The 16,802-nt window shown below is 38.4% G+C and overlaps 2 protein-coding genes across 8 annotated transcripts; one reads left to right on the forward strand and one right to left on the reverse strand.

The window, feature by feature from the left end:
- Positions 1-1,485: 1,485 nt before the first annotated feature.
- LOC105034904 (protein yippee-like) lies at positions 1,486-9,206 on the reverse strand. 4 transcript variants are annotated; one of them, XM_010910234.4, is made up of 7 exons: positions 9,050-9,206; positions 8,826-8,945; positions 6,424-6,467; positions 2,603-2,684; positions 2,045-2,153; positions 1,911-1,966; positions 1,486-1,726 (listed from the first exon to the last, which is right to left on the reverse strand). In XM_010910234.4, the coding sequence occupies exons 3-7, from the start codon at positions 6,449-6,451 to the stop codon at positions 1,642-1,644; spliced, it is 360 nt and encodes a 119-aa protein (XP_010908536.1). In that variant the 5' UTR covers positions 6,452-6,467; positions 8,826-8,945; positions 9,050-9,206; the 3' UTR covers positions 1,486-1,641. The 4 variants fall into 4 exon arrangements, with proteins under 4 accessions (XP_010908536.1, XP_010908534.1, XP_010908535.1 ...); XM_010910232.2 differs by lacking the exons at positions 8,826-8,945; positions 9,050-9,206 and adding an exon at positions 8,599-8,692; XM_010910233.4 differs by lacking the exons at positions 2,603-2,684; positions 8,826-8,945; positions 9,050-9,206 and adding an exon at positions 8,599-8,747.
- Positions 9,207-9,656: 450 nt separating this feature from the next.
- On the forward strand, positions 9,657-15,710 carry LOC105034903 (high mobility group B protein 3). Of its 4 annotated transcripts, none has more exons than XM_073244221.1 (9): positions 9,657-9,827; positions 11,129-11,240; positions 12,069-12,197; positions 12,302-12,359; positions 12,465-12,509; positions 12,890-12,970; positions 13,066-13,149; positions 14,700-14,745; positions 15,422-15,710. In XM_073244221.1, the coding sequence occupies exons 2-9, from the start codon at positions 11,170-11,172 to the stop codon at positions 15,433-15,435; spliced, it is 528 nt and encodes a 175-aa protein (XP_073100322.1). In that variant the 5' UTR covers positions 9,657-9,827; positions 11,129-11,169; the 3' UTR covers positions 15,436-15,710. The 4 variants fall into 4 exon arrangements, with proteins under 4 accessions (XP_073100322.1, XP_010908531.1, XP_073100323.1 ...); XM_073244222.1 differs by having other exon boundaries at positions 9,684-9,827; positions 11,110-11,240; XM_073244223.1 differs by lacking the exon at positions 9,657-9,827 and adding an exon at positions 9,878-10,310.
- The last annotated feature ends 1,092 nt before the right edge of the window (positions 15,711-16,802 follow it).

The following is a 16,802-nucleotide window of genomic DNA, read 5'->3' on the forward strand; positions in this document are numbered from 1 at the left end:
ATCGATGATGATTAGGAGTCGATCGTCCTGTATCGTCATCGGATGGAAAAACTAAGAGCCAGAAGTCTGACCGAAAGAGAGAGGTTGGTCGGCTTGACATGATTGGCCAACGACTATCTTCTGATTGGACTGAACAACCATTCGAACACACTGTCGTCGATTGTCCTATATCGTCATCGGATGGAAAAACTAAGAGCCAGAAGTCTGACCGAAAGAGAGAGGTTGGTTGGCTTGACATGATTGGCCAACGACTATCTTCTGATTGGACTGAACAGCCATTCGAACACACTGTCGACTCACTAGCCTGAGCTACATGAGTCAATTGATGAGAAAGTGTCAGCTATTATGCACGAGAGTTGCCGAGCGGTAGATCAACGAACTTTCATCTACACATAGTGTGAAGCGTCGATCGAATAGATGCTGAAATTAGTTCGATGAAGGTTATGACCCACCATGGCTCAGCAAGGACTTCAGCAGATGAGCTTACCAAGCTTAGACATCTTGGGCTCTGGATTTTTTCACATTATCGACCCACTTAAAATTCCTCCAATACATACCATATAACCATTCAGCAAATAACTAGCAGCTTAGGCATGGATGGCATCTCTAGCCCCAATCGAGAGATCTTTGAATGACATTGCAGCAAAATATCAAATAAAAAATTCATATTACAATATTTTGATATACAGGAGATATTTGCAAATCGACTTAAAACACAAGAGATTATTTTTTTACCCTAAAAAATATTATATTAATATAAATATTAAAATAATATTAAAATATAACAAATATTAAATATAGACTCACCATTTTACTTTCATATAATGCCTCTTTATGGGAGCTGATAATAGACTGAATATCAATATATCCATATATCCTAATGAATATAGATTTAGAAAATGGATACTATTTAAATACTAAATTTATATATATGGTTGTTTTAAAATGCAGATACAAATCAGATATTAATAATGCAGTTAGAGATATTAGATACAAATTGAATCAATTAACTTTATAAATCATAGAATCAAAATATTGCTATATAGAGGGCAAATTAAATTAAAAATACATTAATAATATTATTTTTTAAATTTATAAAATATTATATAAAATTAAATAAGATTATCCAATATGGACCGAATAACCATCTATGTAAATTTATATCTCAATTCATATATCGATATTAATTGGACACTTAAATTTATAACTGCATTCAAATATATTTAGATATAAAAATAAATTTGAATAGATATGGCCGGACATGCTTTTAGTCACTTTTAGTCCCATAGAATCATATGGATATTATCTAATTCACTTTCATCTCTATCTTCTTGGGTGCTTTTAATAGAGGATACTGCTCTCGGTAATGCTCAACCAAGCCTCTTAAAATTGAAAGAGTTTGCTGACCTGATCAAGATATGAAATCTCAATACAAATTAGCATCTTTATGCTTGAGATAACTTCTTGAATCCAAAAGATTGCATGTGAGAAGGCAAGAGAACAACATTATTTAGAATGGTATGTACTTAACTGCCAAGAATGTGCACAAAGCAACAATTATCACAATCCACTTCAGAAAGTCAATGATGGGAATTTATTTACAATTGTGGGAATTGATCCCTTGTTTAAGCAGCGGGTAGATCATGCATCATCAGCATCACTTCCACCTACATGAGGATCATGACTGACCCAATAGTGACTTCCATCAGGGCCGGAAACTTTAAACCTGTTCAATAATAAGAGCCCAACTCAGCAACTTAGGACATGTTAATCATGTCCAACAAATACTCTACCAATAGACGTGGCATTATCTGCTTTCATGCTTATTAAAAGTTTGAATCACTTTCTTTTGCCTAGATTTCATTATTTAATAGAGATATTCTTACAAATAAAGATTATTTAAAGAGCACCTCTCAAGGATAAATTTTCCTTCCTTGTACTTCTGGCTCTTCTCATGGGCAGCCTCCTGAAACAAAGCACTTGTTCACTGGTCGATGCCACAAGATAAGTGACAAAGCAAAAACAATTGCAAATTGGATCTTACATATTTCCATCCCACAATGGATCCACAACCAACGCAAAATATGTCTGAGACAGTGTGCAACCCCGTCATCATCATGCGCTCCTCTTTCAGTCCAACCGTCACATTCACTCTATTAAAATTTTAAAAATGAATAAATAACATCCCGGCTATCGAGTGATGACTACATTATAGATGATGTTTTTGAAATGGATTTCATATCCCCTCGATGAATCGCCCATCAGGCCCACAAGGCATCGTCTTGCCTGGCACCAGGAGTGATCCATCATACACTGCTGTCTAGGAAATCTTTTAGCAGGGTCAGATGACTCCTAACAACCAGCCTATCACATTAGAATGGGTCAATCATGTCTTGTAGGCTATGCAGGGGTTGGACGCAAATATTCCGTTACAGATTATGCTTTTCCACTGAATATTGAGTTATGTTGCCTATGAACTACAAATATCTGCAAGCAGTGAAAAGCTAATACATGCACATATACCCATTTGCTGTATGGTAGAGGGCATGTAAGACAGCGGGCATATGTATTTACCAAAGCAAGAACGGAAAGTTATATTTACCTATTTGTCACCATTTCATCCTGGCACATTTGTAAACCCAAATCCCATCTATATGCACCTGTTATCATTTGCAAGCTGCAACCTACGAGATATAACGAGATCAAAGAAATCTCCAGATTGACCAAAACTGGGTATTCTACTGCGCTCACTTTTAGATAACATACAAGCTAATTTATACTGGCAATTGACTTGAGTTCATGAAAGAACTTCATCTCACGCTATACAAGTTTGAAGTCTGAAGTCTGAAGTCTGAAAGGCAGCAAAGCAGGTGCTTTACAACATTAGCAGCAAAGGCCAGTATCATTAGAAGGATGGCCTAATGCAGCAAGCTCCCACCATTGCAGGACCTGTAGAGGGTTGAATGAACCCAGCCTTACCCTCATGCACAGAAAGGCTGTTTACATGTTTCAAACCTGTGATCCCAAGGCCACAGGTTTACCTTGTGCCAAGACTCACCCTCTATAATCGTAATATCATTAAATTTACATATTTATTTGGTAGTGGCTTGGATTCCTCAATGACGGAAAATGGAGGATGTCTTAGAAACATCTTTTGATTTCAGAATTCAATCAAAAGAAGCTAAGGTACACAGAATCTCCTGTCCAGTATTCTAAGGTTCATGCACTCATGATCCTTCCTCCCAATAATAATACGGAGCTCCAATTCTCAAAAATTAGGTTTTAGTCTCAATATCGAGCCACACATGATCTTTCCTTCTAACAATGGTACTGAGCTCCAAAGTCTTAAAATATTCGACATATTCACACCAAAGGTTCTAAGTCTCGGTACTAATTGAGCCAATACTGTTACCTTGCAAGTAAGCTCTATACCACCCAATGAATATCAGAACTTATAACCTTACTCAAACCCCTATCCCTCCAAGTGCAAATCGAACACTTCAAAATTTGGATTTCTTCGTGCGTCCTGACACTTGGACATCTGAATACTTAATGACATTCCTCGATGCTACAAGCAAACAAAGCTGATCCATCACCATTATATATCAATTTTTGACAGTTATGCCAAGTTTTAGACCATAACATGACATTTAACAAGATTTTACTAATTTTATCAAGTTCTGTCTGATATTTTGTAGGTTTGAATTTCCAACAGTGCATGTGGATGCTTGACAAGTGTCCTATATCCACGTAAGATTGCACCACATTAAGATTATGTGGCAAACCAACTCTCTTTCGAAACCCTATGATGACTCACTCAAATCGCCCTTCTCTATGATCCAAGAGGAACACTCAACTTGATGTGAACCATTTTGGCCACTACGGATAGGGCTGAATAGAGTTCATGAGCAAGATCTGCCATATCAAAAAACCAATTCATAAGCCAAATTTTGGGAGGACATAACTTGATCATATGACGTTCGATTTCAATGATCATTTTTTTAAAAGAATTAGACAATTTTTCAAGATCTACAATGTAATGCCTCCCCATAAAAGGGGCAACATTCTAAATGATTGGACCAAAATTTCTTGGTTTGGGATATGAAACGGGTTAATCAAATTGAAAATTTTCAAATAAGACTTTGACCGAACATTGCTTCCGATCCGAAAAGAATCCGATGGAGTGACAAAAGGCATAGTTGATATAGAAGTCGAGATCTATCTCTTGAAAGAGTTTAGCTTGTTTTAAATTATTTCTACTAGACAAATCTATTTTAAGTAAAAGAGTTTCACTAGAACTAAAAAGTTAATCCGACCTGAATTATTCTAGGACAGTAGTTTATCTAGTAGTTAGGAAGAGGCATCTGATCCAAATTATATAAGAATGGACCTCGCTATTATAAATAAAGAATATATATATATATATATATATATATATATATATATATATATCATTTTTAATCAATAAGAAAAATAAAGAGAGAAAGGAGGCTTGAGCCTTACTTTAAAAAATTTTCCTATTCTTCTACCTTTTTCTTTGTGAGATTCGAGTTGAGAGGATAAAAGAAAATCTTCCTTCTCCCTAATCGGATCACTCTACCTTATCATAACATCAAAACCTCTATAGCCATTTTCCAGCCAAGACAGGTTCATATATGACTAACTCCTAAAACAAAGCCACTATTCTTGTCCAGCTGTATGTTGAAAAGTGATGCACTTCTTTAGTCTAAAGAATGTTCTGGAGTCTATTTTTGAAGTATCTAAAATATCTATGTACATTTTAAGTTTCCAGATTTCTCTTAGTCAAAAGTCACTTAAGGATGTGAATCCGTTCAGTTCTCCATGAGAAAAAAAGGGAGTATTCTTAGCATATGCTGATAAAAGAAAAGAATTATAGACTTTGTCCAAAAACTTCAGCCCTATATATTGAGAGCTCAGCAGTAGCAACTCTTTGCATTCTCTAAATCAATTATCATCTCCTTAGACATCACCCGACACCGTACACACCAAATTTGAACTAAAATACATCTTTTTCATCCTCTTCACTCCCTCTCCAAGAAAATGTCCTTAAGATTCTTTATTGGTCTGCATTCAATTACATAAGATTCCGAAGGAGCATATATATAAGCAAATAGACCATTACAAACTTGAGAAGTGTAGTATATTGGCCCACACACCAAATGCATACGCTGGTTTCTACCCATATTTTGCCTTGTCCAATAATCATGAACACTAATTGTTTGCCCCAAATTTTAAGCATTCCAAAACCATTTAAGTCTATAACAAACAGTACATTGCCTCAATTAACATTAGCTAGTGCCTCCTCCAAATCAAGCCCAGATGTTTAAATGGGAGATTTGCATTGTGTCTTACTTTAACGCATTCATGTGAAGCCAAAAAGCCATCTAAAATTGACATATCATGAAAAATAGCAATTTAATTTAAAAAAACCAACATTTTTTTTCTAATACCATAGCAAGCAAACTAACTGGTCTTATGAAGTCCCTAATGTTCAGAGCCACCTAGAAAGAACACTTACTTTTATATATACAAAAAAGTTGTCTCTTACTCCCTTCGTTCAACCATTTGGCTCTTGATTTTTGTCTCCAAAGAAATCTCAACTAGTTTTATTCTATACACAAAGCCTTCTAAGAGTACTCCCAGAATTGAATCTCCTTTTAGATCATTGTCACCACCTCTCCAATGACCTATCTTCTTGATTTTCTGTTTTTTCTTTCTTTTAAAGAGTGAAGATGGAACTTATATGAAAGTTTAGATGAAACGTCCACCTATACCTCTCTCTAACACAACCTAGAACTGATTCTAAGCTAAGGGTCCACTTTTTCATTATTTTTTTTAAAAAAATCTATGGCCCAACTTTTGTCAACAATATCAAGTAAGAATGACGTATTGTCACCTGACAGAGGTGTTGTTTCCAGTGCCTGCTGACTGGAATATGTCTCTAGTTGAACTTCTTATTGGTCAACAAAATTAATAGAATGTGTCCTTCTCTTATAAAAAAATAAATCATTTGTCTCTTACAGACATATAATTTTTTTAGTTCCTTCCAAATCAGAAAATGGTGACACCAAAATATCCCTCTAAGAAAACATGGACTCTTTACCTTTTGAACATTACATGCCTCTCCTCTTTATAATTTGAAAAGTACTTTAATTTTTGCAATAATTTGAATTCGTCATTACTATAGAGAAACAATTTTAGAGATACCAATATTTGATTATAACATATTGAGCCCTGTACTTTTTGACTAGATATAATGAAAAAAAGGACAATAAAAATGACAATCAGATACAGATGGAAACAGGGTGATGTAAAAACATTTTCATCCACTTGAGAGCAGAGAAATTCTCAAATAAAATCTTGCACGGCATAATATTAAGCAAAGATAACCAAACTACTTACATCTTACTGAAGAGATAAGCCTTCCCATGCCTGCAATGGAAGGACTGGACAGGATATGAAAAGTTTGTCAGCATAGTTATACCGTCCACCTTCAATATGCATGAATCATAACAAATACAGGCAACCTTATTTTTTGCTTCTCGCAAATAATATTTATTCATAGTGAACAAGAAGGATAGTACCGCCATTAAGAAAAATATAGAAAAAGTTTTAAGAAAGCCACAAATTTCATAAATTCCTCGATTTCTTTTAATCAACATGCCCATGTTCACATGCATGCGAAATTTAATAACAGGAGGTAGGAAGTGAAACAGGAGCATTTGATCAAAGAGGGCTCCAGCAGGACATTTTGATGCAATTTAGTCCAAAGGCAGTATGAGAATTTATTACAGGATGCAATTATTGGATGTTATCGAGTTAACTCCCTCCTCTTTAGATTCAGTGAACTTCAGCCTTTTGTGGAGAAATGCAGTTGTTATTCAAGCAAAGTTGGAAAGTTGGAGAGAAGCAAGATTTAGAAATATCCGGATCTTCCTATCTTTAAAGACGAATACCCTCTTGTGGCTCTCAGCCAACTATGATTTGTAACTACCATACAATGGTAACCCACCCACCTCCCCCAACCCCCAACCCAAAACAAAAAAAAAAGGAAAAAAGAGAGAGAGAGAAGAAATGAGTGTCTAGTGCCAATTGTGATGATTGACATGCATGCTAGATATATAATAGATTCACCCAACAAGCTGGTGGTTATATGATACTGCTCTTTTAAGATCTGACAACTCAAATTCTCTCTTGCATGGTGAACCCCACCTAAAGAACTATGAAAGAAATAGAAAATGTCAAAATTGACAAATGACAAATCTCTTTATTATTCAAGGTAGACGCTTTGACTTGTGCATGCACTCACAGCAAATGGGATGGCTTCCTACAGAGGAACATCGTGCAAAACTAGCTGAATAACTAGCCTTCATCATCACAGCCTAAGAGGCAACTAGCCTTCATCATTATCCACAAGCTGAATAACTGAAGTCAATGAGTAAATTAAAAAAAAAAAAAAAAACGTCCTGATGGGCAGGGTAAAATGAAAGAGGGTAAGCCAAGAAGTCGAGGGACTGTGAGCAACTTATGTGCACATAGCATGCCTCATCATGCCACGATGCATCACAGCCACGTCAGGCCATGCTGCCTCGCATCTCTTGGATGTATGCACGTGACAGGTGAAGAAAATATGGATAAAGCAAAAGGAGGTGGACTTAAAAAGCGTGTAAGGGTTTCTGTGGAAGGCATTGCGATGCTTGTCCCAAATTTCCATTCAATGTAACCTGCTAATTCTTCTTCCTCCTCTCGTTTGAAAAGTCTCCACTCACTGATTTGGAAAACGAGGTGCTTTAGCATTCACAATGAAAAAAGAATACTGGCTAAATCAACGCAACCTTAGAAAGGCACAGAGTAAAAGAAAGTTGCCAAGATAGAGAACTAGATGCTGCTCTAATAAAATCTTTCAGTGACCCAGTTTTTTCCTGGAATGAGGTCGTGAAGATTCCAAAGAAGATGGCAGAACAGCGGCCGTAAATGTTAAAAAGCAAAGAGGAAATGATTAAAATGGTTCTCCGATGGATCCTTGCATCATCTAACAAGGAGTCAAATGTCAGCAGCACAGAAATGAATAAATATTTGGATGAAGAGAACAGGATGAAGTAATAAAGAAAGCATAGAAGAATTGTTCATGGAAAACGATAGAGTACACTGTGAAGGACGATGTAGAGTCGAGCAGACTTTTTAGCGTTCGAAGGACATCAGCAGAAGCAAAGGAAGATCACCATCAGCATCAGCATTTGTTGAAGGGAAACGGGGAAGAGTGGAAAAAAGAAATTTTGGAGACACCTAGGAAAGATCCACAGATGCATGGAAAAAGACGAGATTTTTCAGTAAATGGCAGGGCAAGCATGCACGCGGTAGGAACACGAGCGACGAGAGCCGTCTAGGCGAAGGCTTCTGTGCCGCCGAGAGACAAAAACTGGTAACGGTGTTTCGTTTGTGACGAGGAAATTAAAGAGATCAGGAACACCAAGAACCGAGAGGAACACAAACCCTCACATCCTAATTGAATTGCAAGAAGATAGAAACAAGATTGCGGAAGGGAAGGGGGATGAGACCGCGACGGTGTGTTCGTACCCTGGACATGATGTCATCGGAGATGCCGAGATGGGTCTGGCAGTGCTTGCAGCTGTAGATCTTCCCCTCCAGATGTATCAGAAACGGCAGCCCCATCGAAATCTCTCACCCCCCCCCCCCCCCCCCTCTCTCTCTCTCTCTCTCTCCTTGTTCTCCCCCCCCCCCCCTCCCCCTTTTCCTTCTTTCTTTATATATTATAAATGATGAATGATAACAATAATGATCACCTCCGACCGACCGATCGACCAATGGCTTCTCCTCCTAATCACTCTCTTCCCTCTTTTCCTCACTTCCTCACCTCTCGTCCCTTTCCGCCCGGGGACGGGGAGCAACCAATCCACCAATTTCTGCAGGGAAAAGAAGAAAATTTTTGAACAAACAAAAATAAGAAAGAAATAAAAATCGGAATTGAAGACAGGACTTGAGAAGAATCGTGACGGGGATGAAGGACCTGAACAACCGAGGAAGGAGACAGGACACGGCAAAGAAAACAACGAGATGAAGGAAGGCACTAAGGCAGGCAGGCAGCTGTTGCTTACATTACTTAAAAGGAAGGCATTTTTCTTAAAAAAAAAAATATTGTTATTTTATTATCATTATCATCAATTTTTTTTTATTACGACAGGTTGGCCAGCGTCAGGACTCGCAGGTGGCATCGGCGAGGTAAAACGCGCCCCCCACCCCCACTCCAACTCCCACCCCACCCCCCCAAAAAAAAAATCATGATTAATTAATTCTGGCGTATGTATACACCTTGCAGTAGATAGGTAGGTAGAGCAGCAGGAGTAGTTTCGCATTGACACTGAGCGGCTGAGATGATGAGTCGAGGCATCGTGCATATCAGAAGGCTTCTAATATCAGCACGTGTTACCACAGCAGACCGCCTAAAAATATCTCAGTGCTCGCGTGAGCGCATGTGCTGGGTCGATAAGCTTGAGGAAGGGCAGCGGGGAGTAGCCGGTCAATGTTATCGCCAGCCTGCGGTGCTAGTGTCTGGGTAGCGGCCAATAGGAGGTGCACCCACCGGCTGTGCCGGTTGATCTACATTTCAATTCCAACCCCAAGTCGGTCGTACTTGTACGCATCATTATTCTTTCTCTTCTCTTCTGGTCTGCTTCCTTCCAGCTTTCCCCGTTGCTCTCTCTCTCATATTTTTTTCCGCTGCTTCCTCCTCCGCTTCTTGTCCTGTTTGTTTGGTCGGGAGGTTTTCGCCGCTCCTTCCCTTCGTGGTTAGGGAACCTTTTCCCCCCTTTTTATCTGCTCTATATTTTAATTTTAAAATCTTTATTTCGGGGCTCGATATGCCGATTCGGCACTTGATTTTTCTTGATTTTGAAGATATCTTAATTATGGGATGGTCGAATCTTTTTCCTTCTCATATCCTAATTCGATCCGTTCATTCTAATTGTTTATCTGTTCTTTTATAATATTTTTGGGACGGAAAATCTATTTTATCACTTTGTAAGATGCTTGTTACCTCTTGGTGCTGCCCGCAGGTCATTTGCGGGTTATTTTTTACTCTCTCTCTCTCTCTCTCTCTCTCTCTATCTCTCTTGTTGATTCGCAGTTGCTATGCATTGTTCTGTACCTTTGCTTAGCTGACTGTCCGATCAGATGGGGTTTAGCGGAATTGGTGGATTGTACTGCTGCTTCTTCTAGTTTGCGTTCTTTCTCTCGCTGATGTTGATTATTTAGTCCCCATTAACTTGAAGGTTTTTAGCCTCGCTCTTTTTAGGTCTAGAAGATCTTTCATTGACTATATGCGACGATAACCTGGAGAAATTTATTTGTCCTTTATTCTGCCTTTATTTATTTATTTATTTTGACTATTAGTGCAATTTCTGCCCGATGATCGTTCGCGTCCAATTGGTTGTTCCATTTCTTGTGGAACATGGGGGGCATTTCTCTTCGCTTTTTTCAATTCAAAGCGTTGTTTCATATCAATTTGTTCTTGGATTGTTCTCCAGCTCCTGGATTATTTCCAATTGGTTATATCAATTTCTCTCTTTTTGATCATGTTCTCCAGCTCCTGGATGGGTTAAATTTTCTTGTATCTCCTTGCACTTGATGTTCACTTTAATTTGAGCTCTCAAGGGCCTTCTGAACCTCATGTCATTGATTTTCTTTTCGAGAATTTTGGTTCAGTAATAGATCCTCTAAGGTTTATATGAGCTGATTTACTAGGTTTCTGTCTGATTTAGAATCTGGAAGTTCTTTGCTCGTATGAGTTCAGTTTAAATATCTGCTCTAATTTAGTCTGATGAGTTTAGTTTGAATGTGATGTAGTTCTATTTCGTATCCTTTATCATCTTAGCAACTTTTTCTCAATCCGGCACATTTTTTCCCTGTTGTTTAGCTAGCTTTTTGGATCGTTCATACATGTATCATGTTACATGGTTGCATCCCCTTGTTCGTGCCATAGCATATAGTGCTGTTTAACCATTACTGATTCTTCTTATTTTTAATAACAACTGCTGCCATCTTTTAACCAGCAACTTATATGGTTTAAAGGTTTCTATGTGTTTGGCAGGGGGCTAACCTCCTTGTCACAGGAACTTCTCCATCCTGAAAATGAAGGGAGGAAAGGGAAAAGGGGCAACAAAGAAGGAAACTAAGGAAGCAATGAAGCCAGCTGATGACAGGTTACTTAAAGTCTGGTGCTTGCTTATGCTGCATCCAGTTGATCCTTGTAATTAAATTGCTAACTTGTCTTAGTCACTTGCATAGCATACGATACTCTGTTTGTTATGGTGGACCAGTGTCCATCTTATTGATCAGTAAACTGACAGGGCCTATGGAGCATGGAAACATTGATTCTAAGTGTAGATACATACATGAGGCCCTAGAACATCTGCAGCAAGGCTGGGGAACCTAAGTGGTTATTTAGTACTAAATATATGAGTCTTACCTAGTTGCGAGTGAAACAAACATATCTTATGAGGGAGGGTGTTTCGTCTGCATGGTCAACATTAAGGATTCTACTCTAGCCAAGATCCCTTCATATTAGAGAGGTTCTCAACAGGCTATATGGTCATATGCAATGTTTGGGGAAGGGATCTTTCCAAAGACAATACAATATTGGTAATCTACATTGATAAAATAGTATTTGGTGAGGCTGTATAACTTTTTGTAAGTGACAATGTTCGCAATAAGAATGTGCAGGATATAATAAGGGAATTAATGGGGAAAGACTGAGAAAGTATAAATTCTAGTGTACAGGCTATAGTATTTAAATCGTGCATTCATCCATTGTTAGTTTGTGAAAATGGGAAATCTCAATATATGGGAGGATTTTGACATGAGTGGATAATAATTGCTGGTGATGGTCTGCTAATGCCATCTATGCATTTATGCTGGTCGTTGAATGCTTTTTCCCCGTTTTTTATAGAAAGGTTGGAAAATGCAAGGCTGCTACTGAAGTTGATAGGACTGAATTTTAGTTAATGATTTTATGTGTTTTTTTATTTCAGAAAGGTTGGGAAACGCAAGGCTGCTATTAGGGCAGATAAGAGTAGCAAAAGACGGACCAAGAAGGAACAAAAGGTGAAAAAGGATCCTAACAAACCAAAGAGGCCCCCTAGTGCTTTCTTTGTTTTCCTGTAAACACCCTTGCCATTCTCATCTTTCACATAGAGGCGTCTGCTTATAGTGCTGCATATTGTTTCCAGAAATTATTAACCTTCTTGGAACTTTAATGCTGCAGCGAAGAGTTCAGGAAGCAATACAAGCAAGAACATCCTAATGTGAAAGCTGTCTCAGTTGTAAGGAGATACTCAGACAGAATCTACTATATTTAACTGTACTGAACTCATCAGTTATACTTCAAGTTTTTGGATTTGATTTAACATTTGATATTGTCACTGAAGGTTGGTAAAGCTGGTGGAGAGAAGTGGAAATCAATGTCTGATGCTGTACGTATTATTTATCAGCCAAAAAAATAGAAATATTTTCAATAAATCACATAATAATGACGACAGATCACTGGCTGGGTAGCTGGCTGTCATTGTCTTTCGAATGCTATATATCTTCTTGTTTGCTTTATGTGGGTTGAGATTGCCTGAGACTGAAGCTGTCCTGGATTGGTTGTCGAGATAATATGGAACTATTGTATTGTTTTTAAGATAACATGGAACTATTATAATGTATCCTACTGTTGTTGGATTGAAATGCAGAACCATAGATAGTACAGTGGTGAATGTTGGGCTTTTTATATTAGAATCTTTTCCTATCTTTTGGCTCTTCTTGTGTTGCACATCGGATGTCCAATAATTTGGTTTTCTTAATTTTTCAGGAGAAAGCTCCATATGAAGCCAAAGCTGCAAAAAGGAAGAGTGAATATGAAAACCAAATGTCTGCTTACAATAAGAAACAAGTATTAAATAATACTAGTCTTGTTGCATATCAGCTATCACCTGTAACCTTTCATTACAGTGGTCCCTAGTTTATTTTACGATATTTTTGATTCAGGAAAGTGTGGCTGATGATGGTGATGATGAGTCTGATAGGTCAAAGTCTGAAGTCAATGATGAGGATGAAGAGGAAAGTGGTGAAGTAAGCTTCTTAGAGCTCTTCAAGTGATTAAGATTATGCTGCATTTTGTGATAAATATTGGAACGTTGTAGTATATTTCACGTGCTTTTAACACACATTGATTACCTAAATAAACATTTTCCTGTTGATTTTTCTGTTTATGTTGAATAAATATTTTACTTATTTGTGGAGGTCTTTTTAAATTTTTATAGTGGATTTACCATTTTCTAATATTAGGTTCTTCATGCTTCCAAACTCCCATAACTATGTTATTATATGTCTAGCTTTATATTATCACAACCAAAATCTGTTGGAGGAAGTTTTGTGTAAGACTTTCAGATTCGAAGGACCTCAGTTCATTGGACGGTGCACTATTTCTACTTAAACATAGTTGTTTTGCTTTTGACCAAAACATAGATTATAAATAGATTTAATGAAATGTGAAGTTGGTTATTGTTCAGGAGTAAAGCAAATGGATTGCCTTGGATGTGATTTATATTGGAGCAGATGGGAGGAGAGAGTTGTGTGATGGTGATGGGCATGGTGTGATAGGTCATTTGCTTGGTGGGTGTTTTACTTGGTTAGATTTCATTTAATGGCTTAAAAGGGGTCTGTGATCGTAATTGATGTGTACAGGCCATAAATCTTTGGTTGGAGGTAGCTTTTTGAAGGAAATAGAAAGCATGTACAAAAGGTAGGCTAATCCTTGGTATCTGCAGGTGACTCCAGTGTAAAAACAGAGGTTAATGTGAGGTATTCTATGAAATTCCTGGATTTTGTTTTTGACATGACATGAGTTGGAGGTCATCACTTGAAGTGCTAAAAGAGGAAGATTAGTGCGCCAATGAAGAATTCTATAATTTCAGAGGTTAAGAGGGTTTTAGTGCTCTTTTTAGGGCTCATCGGTAGGTTAGATCTTGATATTGGCCGGGCCTGGGGCTGATAGTTTTTATAAGTTAGTGGATAATGAGGACTATAATAGTCACATAAGTTATGACTGACCACCACATGGTCTAGCTCATGAATGAGTAAGCTCACACCTATGAGTGAGTGAGGCACTTCAAAACTTGAGTGAGTTGGATATCTTAAAATGTTGAGAAGGGACATGAAGTTTACCATGGGCTGAGCAAAGTGGAAGGAAGCCCTGGTACTAGGGAAAGAGAAGGGGCCTTCTTCATGTCTTTTCAGATGTTCATTTTCAGGCTATTTGGTGTGTTTTGGGTTGATAATTGATACGAACAGTTCTCGTTGATATTTAGTTCTTTGAGCCTTTCAACAGTATGCCTTTCTTCTTTTTGTAGTACGCTAAAAAACTTGCACGTATCTCCTGAGCCACTTGGAAAGAGATGTGCTTTGCCTCTGAAAAAAAAAAAAGCTGCAATGATGCATTATTTTTGTGAGATGCTTTTCAACCTGGCAGGTATAAGCTAGTGGGAAGTTTTTAAGAATGCCTTTAGACCACTTTTTAGAGAGCCAGAAGGAATTAAATTTCGTGAAGTATCTTTGGCTAGAGAGCAGAGCAATTTGTTGAGGTTTCTTTGCTCTTTCTGCATGTTCCTCGCTGCATGAAGAATGAATTTTGGCGCGTGCTATTCATCACAACACACATCCTCAAAGGTTTGTGACTACATCTTTTGTACGTTAATGTTGGGAATTGTCTGTTTTAGTTTCTTTGGCTGGAAAGTAGTGCAATTGGTTGAGGTTTCTTTGCCAGCATGTACATTGACTAAATTTTTGTGGTGTCGGGTGGTTGGCTGTAGCTTCACTCGTTTTTATCTGTTCTACAGGAATTGTTGCTTCAGTTAGCGCTTTATTGGCAAATGGTGCATCTTCTTTCCGTGTGTTGGCTGATCTGACTGCTTTTCGTCTGACTTTACTGTTTTTAGGCTCTCCAACTGGCTAATGAATTGGCATTATTATCTTCACCTTGCACATAAATTTTCATGAATTCTAGCTTGAATCCATGGCATGTTTTGCTTGAATTCCAGGTTTGTGGAACTTAGCATGGCGCTTCACGCCATGCAAGCTTTGGTGCTTTGACTGTCTTTTCCTAACCAAAGCAGCCATTTTGTTTTTTGTTTAAATAAACGAAATGCGTCGCAGTAAAAGTTTTCACTGTAAATAAAAAGTTGTAAATTTTTCTGCATGCTTGTGTCTGCATGAAGAATGAATGTTGGTTATGCTATTTATGACAACACCCACACATCCTTAAATGTTTGTGATTATGACCATCTTTTGAACATTGATGTTAGGAATTGTCTGTTCTGATTTGAGTGTCACTGGGCATCTGTAGGAGGAAGAAGATGAGGATGAGGATGAGGATTGAGAACTGTGACATCATGACTATGGAATTACGGAGAGCCTGGATACGGTATGACCGTGCCTTTGTTTAAAGTTGCTGACCATTGAAATGGTAAACCGTGATTGCTCGTCTTTTTTATTCAATGTTAGGCTTTGTATATTTGTTCACTTATCTTGCTTCCATTTCTAAGCGGATATGACATGCTTGCAAAGAATTCTCGTCCTTGTATCAGTCTTATTAGTTGCTATTTTTTAATCATATCCGTAAAGCTATAGGAGCAGATGCGCTCTTGACGGTGCTCTTTTTTTTTTTTTTTTTTGGTAAAGCTCTTGACGGTGTATTGATGTATGTGCTGTTGGTAACGTGCTTTTGGATAATATTCAGCGTGGGAAAATATAAATCTCTCAGATGAATTTCGTTTTTTGAGGAACAATCTATCATGTGTGAACTAATCGTGTAGAAGGAATAGCGGGGATCATGGAACTGGTGGGATGATGGCCATTGGAAGATTTCACTTGATCAGGGAATCATGTAAAGTACGAGTTAGGAGTGCCACGATCAAGTAGTCAGAAGATTTGGTGGTAGATGGCAAGTGAAAATGGTGAGGAGGCGTCAGAGGAAATGATCGCTTAGTGTAATGCATGGGTGATGTTCTGGTGATGGAACGGAGCTTTGGTACGTCAATCACCAAACACATGGAAAAGCTTCCTTAGTTAAACAAAGCCGGGCCTGTGTGTTGTTTTCATTTGTGAAGATGGAAGGAATTTTCTGAGACTGATTGTCAAGGTGCTTGATTGAATGGCAACCTAGAGAAACTCTTTGTGCGCCGCGGGTGGTGCAGCCGAAACTCTGTGCGCTGTGGGCTGTGTTGTTTTCATTTGCGTAGATGGAACGAATTTTCTTAGAATGATTGTCAAGGTGCTTGATTGAATGGCAACCTAGGGAAACTCTTTGTGCGCCGTAGGTGGTGCGGCCGAAGCTCTTTGTGCGCTGTGGGCGGTGTAGCTCGGCCGTATCACCTACGGTGATTGGCTCGGGTCAGGGGTTGGGCGAGCTTTCCGTGTTGCTCTTTGGCTCTATGCTTGAGCTAATCACCGCGGATGGTGCGGTCGAGTTGCACCGTGGGATTGCATGCACCGCCCGTTCTGCGTAGAGAGTTTCTCTGGCAACCTATCTTCTGTACATGGACGTGAGGACGGATGCATTATCCTGCCCGAGTGGACGTCCGGCCTCAAAGGCTAGGGTGGCTGTGGGTGTTTGGATTTTTATCTTTTTAATGGAAAACCGTCTATTGGCAAGGTCGTTATTTAAGTCGGCTGGATTCCTAGGAACCCTCGTAAGCCGGGCAATTTTATTTTCCGAGGAAAAAGGT

The sequence above is a fragment of the Elaeis guineensis genome, chromosome 10 (genome assembly GCF_000442705.2).
Source record: "Elaeis guineensis isolate ETL-2024a chromosome 10, EG11, whole genome shotgun sequence".
In the NCBI taxonomy this organism is placed as follows: Eukaryota; Viridiplantae; Streptophyta; class Magnoliopsida; order Arecales; family Arecaceae; genus Elaeis; species Elaeis guineensis.